Here is a 12,908-nt window from a genome sequence, read left to right on the forward strand (position 1 = left end):
CCATTGCTTCACGGTTCTGGTGTAATGAACAGAACACCCATCTAACTGGATATACAAATTTAATCGTTCATTAATTGGGAGCTCATGAACAGCATCCCACAAGTCGGTGTTTAAAAATTCTAAAAAGTTCTGTGAATTCAAGTTTTAACAAACAACACGTTTTTTTAGAAAATTTATATTGTTTAAATATTCTCCTTAGGCCCATAAACAATATTCTAAACGTTTTACTTCGTCGCCTTCTTGTAATGTGTGTAAGAATTTTGGTTTGAAAGGTTTAATATTATTTACCTTAAACTGGCATTAGGGTTATTTCTGAAATGATCTAAAATGAATTGATCATTTCCTCTTCTTCTTTGTAACGGGTTATTTTTTAAAATTAGTTTTGATACTGCACCATATTCATTAAATATTCTACTTATTTTGTTTACCGTACCGCAGCTAATATTAGGACTATCCACATGTCTCATTAAATATTGGACAAACTTCCCTGGCACTTCTATCGTATCTCCCAAAAGACGTATAATTTCAATTTTTTCTCTCAAACTTAATCTTGCAGCCATGACACAAAATATTATTAAAATAATTTGAAGTAAAATTGTTGCAGATATTATGCATAAATTTATGCTAGCACTGAAATTTGTATGACACAAATAATGTCAAACAGTAATATCGTTGTCATGGCAACTGGGATTTAAGTTGTAGCATGTAAAGTTAATAATAATGTAAGTGCGTTACTTGCATTAAGTTTTTATGCTATTTTAAACATTTTTTTTGTCTAGTAGTGGTTTATTATTAAAATTATTTGATAAATAATTAGTTTTATGGTTATCTGTTGATACAGAGTGTTCTTTTTGACTCGTAGCTTAGTGAGTTTTAAAATTTTAAGTTGTCATAACTTCGTTATTAATAAATATATTTTAATGAAATTTTTGTCATAGCTATTTGAAGCCACTCTAAATCCAGTGGCGTAGAAATTTTTTTAATAAAAAATCGCTAATACAAATTCTCCATTTTCGACGAAGAAAAAGTATCCTAGAATGCCCTGAAAATTTAACTAAATATTTCATATTTTGTCCCGCAATAGACCTTTTATTACATGACATTAAAAAAAAATTGGTTAAAATCGGTTAACAACTTCAAATTTTATAGAGGTGTTTCCAATCTAAATGGGTCACACTGTATAAGTTACAAGTTCAATTGTAAGACATATTATCTATTATTTCAGAACATTATGGTAGCGGAGTTGGATTGGCCATTACTCAGTGTATAGGTCTGAGTGGATTGGTACAATGGGGCATGCGTCAGTCAGCTGAATTAGAGAACCAAATGACGTCGGTGGAAAGAGTTTTGGAATTCACTAGGATTGAACATGAACCTGACCTTGAATCGGTAACTTATTTTTCTTCTATTCTATTTCGCACTAAACTGCTGAATAAAAAACATGCATATTTAGGTACAATATTTTAAGATAGAACTTCACAACTTAGAAACTCAAAATGTCGAAATCACAGGGCTGTAATTACAGTACATTGACAGTAAATGCTAGCTCATTTGATACTATTCTTTTGGAAGAATAATTTCTGATTTGTTTTGGAAACGTATGCGTGTACATTTTTATATTAAAGAGAATTTAGTGCACTGATACTACAGTAACAATGTCTTGGGCACCAGTTTGGATTTGATAAGTGGGATCTTTACTACTATTTTCACGCAAACAATGAATAATTATGTTCTCTATAGAATTATACTCTTTTCTGTCAATGATCTGCTAAAAGTTTTAAAAGCTTTCTACCAATCAGACATACTATATTTAATCTTTAAATAAAAGGGGTTTCTTTTTGTTTCAGGTTTTGTCATTTTATTATTTAATTATTCTCTTCTATAATATATAATGATTTATTATAGCTTTGTTTTTTTATATTTTAGACCCCCGATAAAAAACCACCACCGACATGGCCAAAGCATGGGAAAATCGAATTCATTGATACAACTATGCGGTATAGCAAGACAGGAGCAACGGTTTTGAAACATTTGAATTTCATCATCAAACCTAAAGAAAAAGTTAAGTATCGCTTTATACCTCGAAAGCCAAAATTTTTACCAAAAATGAAAGAAAAAGTAAATTATTTCTTTTTTATTTTATTGATTTTAATATAAAAAATAAAAAAAACAAAAAATGTCTGTGGATTTAAGAAAGTGATTCCGATAAAAGCTAGGTACGATTCGTAGGAAGTTACATTCTCATAATAGTAAGGCAAGATCGGGAAATTACTAATAAAATAATTCAATTCTAATAAAAAAATAATGAAATAACCACGCCGCTGGAATTGTATAATTTTCCAACAGTTGGCAGTTTTAAAATCGGTTCTTAACAATGAATGGTGTGTTTAATGTTTATAAAAATTGTTTCAGATCGGAATTGTTGGAAGAACTGGCGCAGGAAAGTCGTCTCTTATATCTACTATCTTCAGGCTGCAACCTTATGAAGGAATTATACTTATTGATAATTTGGATATTAGCGTACCCGGTTTACACGACTTAAGAAGGAAAATATCTATTATCCCACAGGTAAAATACGATACTTCATCATCTTTACCAATTTCTAAAACAACAAAATAAAATTATATGTTTGCTAATTTGATTTCCTCACTCATTCCGTGACGCGTTCCAAGTCTTCATATTATGATCAAGAATAATAAAATATAAAAGTATACAGGTTGATTCATTTAAAAAACAAAAGTATCATTTTCTACTGCAAATAAATGAATCATGTTTTGAAGCTAAAAGTTGATTGAAAATAAATAATTTTTAAAACAAAAAACTGACCTCTATATACGAGGTTTAAAAAAAATTTATATATTTATATATTTATTTTTGTAGGAACCAGTAATTTTTTCTGGAACGCTTAGATACAATCTGGATCCTTTTGATGAATATTCGGATGAACAGGTTTTTGCTGCTTTATTAGATGTGGAAATAAAGAATGCGATCCAGGGCGGCATAGGTTAGTCTACATTTATATTTAAAATTTATAAAATTATTAAACTTTCGGGGATACATACTACATGTTAGGGAATCTTGGAAATCTTTCTTATGTCCTCCTGAGACCTGACCTCATGTTTTTTGTTGTTTTTTATTAAATAATAGAATTCATATGATTTTTAGTATAAAGCACATGTAAATTTTTCTAAATTTTTATTTTTTTGCTAAATGTGAAAAAAAAAAATGTCCATTCAAAAGAACATCAGGATCGCATCAATACAAAATTATTGTAAATGAAAGTGTTTAAAGCAATTGTTATTTTGATGAATATTCGGATGAACAGGTTTTTGCTGCTTTATTAGATGTGGAAATAAAGAATGCGATCCAGGGCGGCATAGGTTAGTCTACATTTATATTTAAAATTTATAAAATTATTAAACTTTCGGGGATACATACTACATGTTAGAATAGAGTCTTGGAATCTTGGAAATCTTTCTTATATGTCCTCCTGAGACCTGACCTCATGTTTTTTGTTGTTTTTTATTAAATAATAGAATTCATATGATTTTTAATATAAAGCACATGTAAATTTTTCTAAATTTTTATTTTTTTGCTAAATGTGAAAAAAAAAATATGTTCATTCAAAAGAACATCAGGATCGCATCAGTACAAAATTATTGTAAATGAAACTGTTTAAAGCAATTGTTATTTCCCGTTAAACATAAAAATATGTCACATGGTTCACAATAAACTTTTGTTTAACCTTTACAACCTGGAAACTTACATCTAACAGAATTTTTTAACTCCGATGCCATTGCAGGAATGTGTTGTATCTTTCTATTAGTAGACGTTTGAAGTGATGCTCTAGGTTTGTAGCTGCTTCTAGTTAGCAGCGTTGAAATGTTCCCAAAATCAGAATTTTCAGAAATGTTATCTTTAAGAAACAACTCAGAAACATCTATTTTAAACTCCAGGAACTCCATAGCGGTTTTATCAGCATCACCAAATTGCTTATGATTATCACTGTATAGAATCCAAGAATTGGCAAACGCAAGGTCAAATCAGTGAAAAATGGTTTTGACTGTTCATTTCTTACTTCTAGCTCCCATTCGATAATAACTGATCATCCTGTCAATTACATCTATTTCCTCTGGATTCTGGATTCATTGTACTTTTTAACAATGTTTAGTCTAGATACCTCAACATATCGGGAGTCCTTTTTTGGCCATCGCTTACATTCATCTGATGGTTCTGTTTGCAACGTAGTTGACGCTAGCATAACTGATTTCATATTATACCATTGGACTATGTTATTTCTTCCATCAGATCTTACATCTTGCTCAGAACAACCACGACCTAATGTTGGTTGGTTACTACAATTGCAAACTCTTCTCCTTCTTCGGCTGTTCTTATTAGCTATTTAAAATTTAGCCCTGTCCATTGTCTGATGTTTCTTAGCCACACTAGTCTTTTCCTTCCTAGTCCGCTCTTTGTCTCGATCCGCATGAGTATAAAGACAAAGAGAATGATGACGATGTAATATAATTTATATGTAATCTCCATGTAATGTATTTCTATGAATATTTGTTGTTTCCTTCATCTTTTTTCTTATTTACAGATTGCTTAAACGATGTTATGTCAGAAGGAGGTACCAATTTAAGTGTAGGATCTAGACAAATGGTTTGTTTAGCGAGAGCTATTCTAAGAAACAACCGTATCCTTGTACTAGATGAAGCTACCGCTAATGTGGACGCTCAAACAGATAAATTCATCCAAACAACAATTCGAACAAAATTTGCTCACTGTACAGTGTTGACAATTGCTCACAGGCTAAATACTGTCATGGATTCCGATAGAGTAAGTGGTTTTTAAATAATCTATTCGAAGGGTTAATATAACTTTTAAAGAATAAGTACATATAGGTACTTTATTTCAGCGTTTTTAACCCGCAACGAATATTTTCGTATTTATATGTTCCAATTTTCTGGCGTCTTAACAGTGATCGATGAGTGAGCACAACACTTAATCTGTCACCGTACTTCATCAGCTTATTCGATTTCCTCACAAAATTCACTTCAAAGTCGCAGAGGCATGTGCTTCAGAGATAAAATACATATGGCTTGGATTATAGCCTGCAGATATCTTGACTTTCAACTTAAGTTTCAAAGTATGAGTTAACCTACAAGATGATTTATCACACCTGATATTCAATCACGAGAAGGAGCGAAGTGTGAAGAGTTATAAAAAAACTTACAGGTGTAAAAGAAGCACAACTTTTTCTCGCTTGGGCGGAGACACAACAAAAAAATATTATTTTTAGTGTATCATATTATGTAGTAGCTATATTAAATGACCTCTGTCATTATTTTTGTAGCTTATGGTTCTGGACAATGGCATCCTTATTGAATTTGACCATCCGCATATCTTATTACAAAATAGAGAAGGATTGCTTTCAGAAATGGTTAAAAAAACAGGACCTGGTGTTTCAGACCATTTAAAGCTAGTTGCAAAAGAGGTAAATATTGGTTTTGTAAAATTAGATTCATTAATAATTACTTTTCCCTTCATTTATTTAAGATAATTTAAGTTTTCTAAAATACCAATGTGCTCAAAAGCGTCACCAAGCCTGCTCAAGTCAAGGTCGAAGACCAGCTGACCGACCAAGTGAAGATCATGCGAGGAGTAAGGCAAGGATGTGTGCTATCGCCGACTCTTTTCAATATATACTCTGAGGAGATTTTTAATGAAGCCCTCACAAACCTAGACATGGGAATCCGAGTGAACGGTGAATATATCAATAATATCCGCTACGCCGATGACACTGTGTTACTAGCAACCAGCCTAAACGATCTGCAGGCCTTACTAGACCGAGTGCGAACTGTGAGCGTAACATACGGACTGAACCTTAATATTAAGAAAACTAAATTCATGGTTGTCAGCCGTACAAATTTAGATCCCGGGGCACTAATGGCAGGTAGCGAAGAGATCCAGAGAGTCGACAGATTCACTTACCTCGGAACTACCCTCAACGTACAATGGGACTACGCTCAAGAGATTAGATCCAGAATTGAAATGGCACGGTCTACATTTATTAAGTTGAGATCCTTGCTGTGCTGCAGTGATCTCAGTTTGGGAACCAAGATGCGGATAGTGAGGTGCTACGTTATTCCAGTGTTACTATATGGAGTTGAAGCCTGGACACTGACGCAAGCCACTGAAAAACGAATCGAAGCCTTCGAGATGTGGATATACAGAAGGATACTAAAAATATCTTATGTGGACCATGTCATCAACGTTGAGGTCCTACAGCACATGACAAAATAAAAAGAAGTGCTTAATTTAATTAAACAACGTAAGCTTGAGTACCTCGGCCACGTGATGCGGAACGAAGAAAAATATCGAATTCTTCAACTCGTTATGCAGGGTAAAGTATTTGGCAGAAGCGGACCGGGACGCCGTCGTATCTCGTGGTTGAAAAATCTCCGACAATGGTTTGAGATGACCTCAGCGGAGCTGTTTCGCAGAGCAGTCAACAAAACCATGATAGCCTTGATGATCGCCAACATCCGGACCGGATAAGGCACTGAAGAAGAAGAAGAAAATACCAATATAAATTTTTGTTAAAATTGATTGCTATAAAAGATTATTTTTGACAGATTACCAAACAGTGGCGGCTGATGAGCGGGGTAACAGGTTATACCCCCCAAGAAAAATGACGTACAAACAATTAATAATTGCATTTCATATTCACACTTTTCTGTTGAAACTTTATTCCATTAACATTTATTTACCCAACCGATAAGAATTACAATAACAAACAATAGAGAGAATACCCTATTTTACGAAAATATACGAACAAATATTAGAAAAGAAAGAGACGTATACTAGAACCAACACAAAATAAATCCTAAAGTGGTTTTAGATTACATAGATGAACGCAGGATTATATTTGCATCTTTTCACTTTATAAGCCCTGAAGAAGACATCAAAGAGAATGTCGAAAGCTCGGCATAATGATAATCGACGCGGTTCAACCCGGAAGACTGTTGAGTTTAATGTTAATTCTTGTAATAGTACATAATGACGGTATTAGATTTTTGTTTCGATACAGGGCAGCGGCAAGACGCTTATACGTATTTCGACCTCTTTAGAACTCCTCAGTGCGGTATAGTCACTGCTCTGAATCGAAACAAAATCTATCCCGTCGTGGACCAATAGTTATCAAAATAACTATTTACGGACGTAACTACGCCATCTAATAACAAAAAGGGAAATCAAGCGATTTCTACCTGGCGAAACCGAATTCAAATTTTTACCATTGTGCCTCCTAAAACTTGCAAAGCAAACAGCTTGATAAATTACAGCGGCAAACCCGCTGCCCTGTATCGAAACAAAAATCTAATACGATCATTATGTTTTATTTCTTTACGCTGTTTGGAGTATCAGAAACTGAATTCACTACGAATTTTCACCATGATGAAAGGCAGGTGGAATGCAATTTTTAGATTCCCTTGTCGAGTAATTTATCAAGCTGTTTGAATTCGGTTTCGCTAGGTAGAAATCGTTTGATTTCTCTTTTTTGTAATATTATTAATCTTAGATCTAGGTTTAATTGTACTAACCGCGGAAATCTTTCGGAACACACACACACACACACACACACATATATATATATATATATATATATATATATATATATATATATATATATATATATATATATATATATATTAAATGCAGCATCATTTTTAGAATTACAGCCTAAAGCAGCAAAACGAAATGAAAAATATTGTGGGAGAAGTAGTCCTGCAGGTTTTGGACCAAGTCTCTACATAATCTCAACAATAATAAATTTAATATATTATGTATTTAAATGAAATTTTAATAAACAGTTGTTTTTTAAACAAATATTTTATTCAATATGGACGTTATTATCAGAAAGAGTCTACTATAGCATATACACCATATCTACCCTATATGCTTCTTGTTTACGTGCCATCTCCGCGACAAAGGTTTGCAATCATCACTGCTATTCTAACTTTTGACACTACAGCCCGAAAGAGTTCAGTTGAGCTGCATCCAAACCATTCTCTGAGGTTTCTGAGTCAGGACATTCTTCTTCTACCTATCCTGCGCTTTCCTTGAATTTTTCCCTGTATTATTAGTTTAAGGAATTCATTAGGTAACATTGCGCCATGTTACCTCATCCAACGGTAACTTTAACATCATAAGTATTTATAAGATATAATGTCGAACAAATGTAACTAATTATTTGTTAACGGGTTTTTACCCATATATTTAGTGGCTACATTCATGTACTCCTAGACACCGATGATGGAATGATGTATTCCGAAAACGTTTTTTCTAACACAGCCCGTTTGGGTTTTTAAATATATACCTTTTACAAAGGATTTTAATTAACTTTTTTAAAGGTTCTATTAAGTCAGCCTTTAATTTTTCCCAGTTTTTGTTGATTGTATGTTGATGTTGATGTAATTCTATTAGTTATCTATTTTGGCAGCACGGTCGTTTGAGAACGCGAATAGCTTTCTTATCGTCTACGCATGGAGCGATGGTTTTTATACGATTCCAATCGATTTGATTAGATTCCAGTTTGATTCGATTCCAGTCGATTAGACTATAATATCAGACTCATTCGATAAACAATTATTTCACCGACTTGGTACATAAATAACTATTCTAGTACACGTATGCGAAGTTTTAGAGTTGTAACTTTTATGAAGAAAATCGTCACATAAAGGGTAAATTAAAGTTATTCTCCTATAATTTGTTTTTTATTTATAAAGAAAAAACAATTAAATTTTATACTAAAATCTTTATTGCTCTAAAATGTAGAAATAATATATTCACAAAAAATCAATATTAGATCAAAAATGATAAAATTACAATGAAAGAATTGAATGACATGCAATTTATACTAAATGTAACATAAAAATACTTATTGCTCGAAATATCGCAAAAAAACAAATAAAATGCAAATTAAAAACACAAAAAGCTGTGAAAAAATACTTTTGGTTCCTGAGAAATAAACTAATATCAGACATGATGTGATAGCGACACTCAGACTATTCTTCTCCATTATTATTTGAAGTACACAAAGTTTTTTCACATTTATTTACAAATATGGACATTTATTGCAAAAAAGTCTAAAAAATATCACTTTTTTATCGATCTTAGTAAAAGGTAACATTAAACAGCTTTTAAATATGTTATGATGGTAGAAATATTTGAAAATGTGTTAAGAATTGTTCGGTAACACCAGAAGTATGACCGATGATCATCATTCTACTATTAAATGCAGTACACTTTGAATTCTGATACAAAAGTTGTCAATAGTGATACAAGGTGGCGCTCGTAAACATACTGCATTACCGCCATACTGAGATTAAACATATACATAATCGTAAATTCATTCAAAGATACAGACCACATCATTTTCTATATAAAATTATATTCAAATTTTACAATGATGAAGATATGATACAGGGTGAACAAGCAACAAATCAGATAAGTTATATACAGTAATATATCATAGATTTCAATCTAAATGATATATGATTGAAGTTGACACAAATCTTCAAATTTTAAAAGTTGTATCAATTGCCAAATTTGGTAATATTAAGTAAGGTCTTCCTTTTATTATTTTCAAATTGCAAATATTTATAATCTAAATATTTTTGGCACAAGGTCCCACAGCATTATTAAAGTTTGACATCCACCCTGTTATAATACTGTTCAATGTTCCAATGAAGTTATGTACAAAATTAATGCCTAAAAATTAAAACTATTAACCTATTCTGCTGTAACTTTGGCTAATAACTGATCACAAGTCTTCTTAGCGTCACCGAGCAGCATTGAAGTGTTTGGTTTGTAGAAAACTGGGTTGTCCACAGCGGCATAACCTAAAATTAAAAAAAGAAAGTTTAAATCGAGTTTTGGTCAATATTTTAGGTTAGAATCAGTACATTTTACAGTTTCCCATCCTTGTAGGTAGTTTGTTTAGGAGCAACGAAAAGTTGCTACTCACGGTAACTCGAGTACTCAATGTATGTAGTTGTTCTGTCGCTGTGGAATGGGATCAAATATAGACGTAATGCATCTTTATGGAGCATAATATAATGCATCAAATATAGACGTTTTGCCGATGTGTATATCGATGTATACACTATGTGTCAGCCAAATGGAATAAATTAGCTAATAAATAAATGAGGGAGTATTCGAAAAAACGGTCGAACACGTCGATTGGTATTTATAGTCGCGCATTTTTTTTTTCAATAAAAACTTTTCATACCGTATCAGATAACGGTGGACCAACTTGCTTATTTTAAATAGAACACCCTGTATATTAATTAACTTTTAGATTCCTCAAATCATTTTAGACAATTTTAAATGCAATGTCCTATACCTATATTTAAGCGTTTCGGAAATACTAAGTAAAATGCAAAAATTGGTAATGGTCTTGGTAATGATAAAGTAAGTAAAAACTATTTAAGCAAAAAAAAAATTGTTTACTTTGGTTTAAAACGCCAATGTTTTACTGTTCCGTGACAGAAGTAGTTGTCAGTGCTATAGTCGTTTGAATTTCATTAACCGCAAGCCAGAAAAATGGTTCATTCAATAGAAATGCACAAAATTACAATCATACAGATGATTGGCTATGGAGATAAGACACGGACGCAAATAGAAGTAGCTCGTTTATTTCACGAAGAATTACTGATTTGCCGCACATATCTCAAGGGACAATTAGTAAAATAGAGAAGCATTTCCACGAGCAGGGCCATGTTAGGAAGGTCAAGAAAGAAGCTGCCAATGCAATAAGTGAGGACACCAAATTGGCTGTTATGCTTGAGTTTGAGGAACACCCACATACATCTGTTCGAAAAGCAGCCCCAGTACTCGATATTAGCTATTCATTGGTTATTCGAATATTACAAGAAAACAAAATGCATCCCTATAAAATTATGCACACTAAGGAGCTCATGGAAGATAATTTTGACAGGAGAACGAATTTTTGCGAACAAATGATGGCAATGTTAGACAGCAATGTGATCCAATTAGAACATGTTTTGTTTTCTGATGAGTGTACCTTTACTCTTAACGATCATGCTAATCGTCAAAATTGCCGCTATTGGACCAGGGAAAATCCTCACTGGATGAGAGAAGGCAATACTCAATACCCTGAGAAGGTTAACGTGTGGGCAGGACTTATTGAAGATCAGATCATAGGTCCCTTTTTCATAGATGGCAATTTGAATGGCGACAATTATTTAGCATTACTCCAAAATAATGTAGTGCCAACGTTAGCCAACTTGTATCCTGATCTAGGAAACCCACAAGTTCCATCGAATATGATATGGTTTGAACAAGATGGAGCACCACCCCACTACCAAATCCATGTCCGGTAGTACCTCAACCAAATATTTTCAAATCGGTGAATAAGGAGACGATGATCGATGGAATGGCCACCACGATACCCCGATTTGACGCCATTAGACTTTTTCTTATGGGGATATTTGAAAAGTATTGTATACAAAACTAAACCCACTGACTTAGTTGACTTACGAAGACGAATAACGCTTGCGATTAGATCGATCATATCTGAGATATTGAGTAACTTAGAAGAAATTTCTATTCACGGTTAGGGTGTTGCCAAGACGTTCGTGGGCAGCATTTTGAACATCTCCTACATTGACAGTATTGTTTAGATTTGTATTATTTATAAGTTTTTGAATATGTTGTAGTGACTTTCGGCAAATAGATTATTTTCTTTTCTAAATGTGAATTTTTGCATTTTACTTAATATATCCGAAACAGTCAAATATATGTATATGACATTGTATTCAAAAATGTACAAAATAATGTACAAAAAAATAAAAGAACTGACAGGTCAGAACAAAAAACAGGCAAATAACATCGTTGATAGAGACGGAAAACTGATTATCACTAATTTGCATAAAATAAACAGATGGAAAGAGTATATTGAGGAACTGTTTAGTGATGAAAGGTCCGAGCTTGAAATTAACGAAGTAGTTACAGGACCTGACATAACTATGGACGAAATTGAACAAGCAATACGATTAGCAAAGACCCGAAAAGCGACGGGACCAGATGAAATACCGAGTGAAATAATAAAGCTCTTCGAAAGTTCAGGTAAAATATCTCTCCTTCATCTGTTTAATAAAATTTATGAAACTGGCTATATACCAACGGATTGGCGGCTGTCGACTTTTGTGACGATACCTAAAAAAGCAAATACAAAAAGATGTAGTAACTACCGAACCATCAGCTTGATGAGTCATGTTTTAAAGATATTTCTACGAATTCTGCACTCTAGGATGTACCAAAAAATAGAACAACAACTTGGTGACACCCAGTTTGGATTCCGCAATAACCTTGGAACAAGAGAAGCACTATTTAGTATTCAGGCTATGGTCAGAGATGCAGAGATGTCGGACATCCAATTTATATGTGTTTTATTACTTTGAGACTTTGAGAAGGCCTTTGATCGAGTAAAACATACTGAAATGATAGCCATTCTTCAGCAGGTAGGTATTGATGATAAAGACCTACGCATTATTAAAAATCTTTACAGGCATCAACATGCAAACATCAGGATTGGCCGGGACACTTCTGAAGAGCTTCAAATAAGAAGAGGAGTAAGGCAGGGCTACATTTTGTCCCCGCTACTATTTAACATCTATTCTGAGTTCGTTTTCAATAAAGCAGTGGATAATGTTCAATGTGGTATAAAAATGAATGGCGTCAATATTAATAATTTGAGATATGCGGATGACACAGTGTTAATTGCAAGCAATTACGAAGAACTTCAACATCTAATTAATAGGATTACCACAACGTGTGATGAATATGGCCTTAAGCTAAACACCGCAAAGACAAAGGTGATG

The 12,908-nt window shown here is 33.0% G+C and overlaps 2 protein-coding genes across 2 annotated transcripts in view; one reads left to right on the top strand and one right to left on the bottom strand.

Moving 5' to 3' along the window:
* LOC140436461 (ATP-binding cassette sub-family C member 4-like) overlaps positions 1-7,871 on the top strand; it is a 44,477-nt gene extending 36,606 nt beyond the window's left edge. The window contains exons 15-21 of the mRNA XM_072525300.1: positions 1,226-1,389; positions 1,927-2,061; positions 2,413-2,568; positions 2,881-3,004; positions 4,601-4,839; positions 5,357-5,497; positions 7,735-7,871. Of these exons, the coding sequence (XP_072381401.1) occupies positions 1,226-1,389; positions 1,927-2,061; positions 2,413-2,568; positions 2,881-3,004; positions 4,601-4,839; positions 5,357-5,497; positions 7,735-7,818 (1,043 nt within the window). The 3' untranslated portion in view covers positions 7,819-7,871. The remainder of the gene's footprint in view (positions 1-1,225; positions 1,390-1,926; positions 2,062-2,412; positions 2,569-2,880; positions 3,005-4,600; positions 4,840-5,356; positions 5,498-7,734) is intronic.
* Positions 7,872-8,798: 927 nt separating this feature from the next.
* Positions 8,799-12,908, bottom strand: part of LOC140436462 (NAD(P) transhydrogenase, mitochondrial-like) — a 70,484-nt gene continuing 66,374 nt past the window's right edge. The window contains exon 19 of the mRNA XM_072525301.1: positions 8,799-9,905. Within this exon, the coding sequence (XP_072381402.1) occupies positions 9,796-9,905 (110 nt within the window). The 3' untranslated portion in view covers positions 8,799-9,795. The remainder of the gene's footprint in view (positions 9,906-12,908) is intronic.

This window comes from Diabrotica undecimpunctata, chromosome 3, assembly GCF_040954645.1.
Source record: "Diabrotica undecimpunctata isolate CICGRU chromosome 3, icDiaUnde3, whole genome shotgun sequence".
NCBI classification, from domain to species: domain Eukaryota; kingdom Metazoa; phylum Arthropoda; class Insecta; order Coleoptera; family Chrysomelidae; genus Diabrotica; species Diabrotica undecimpunctata.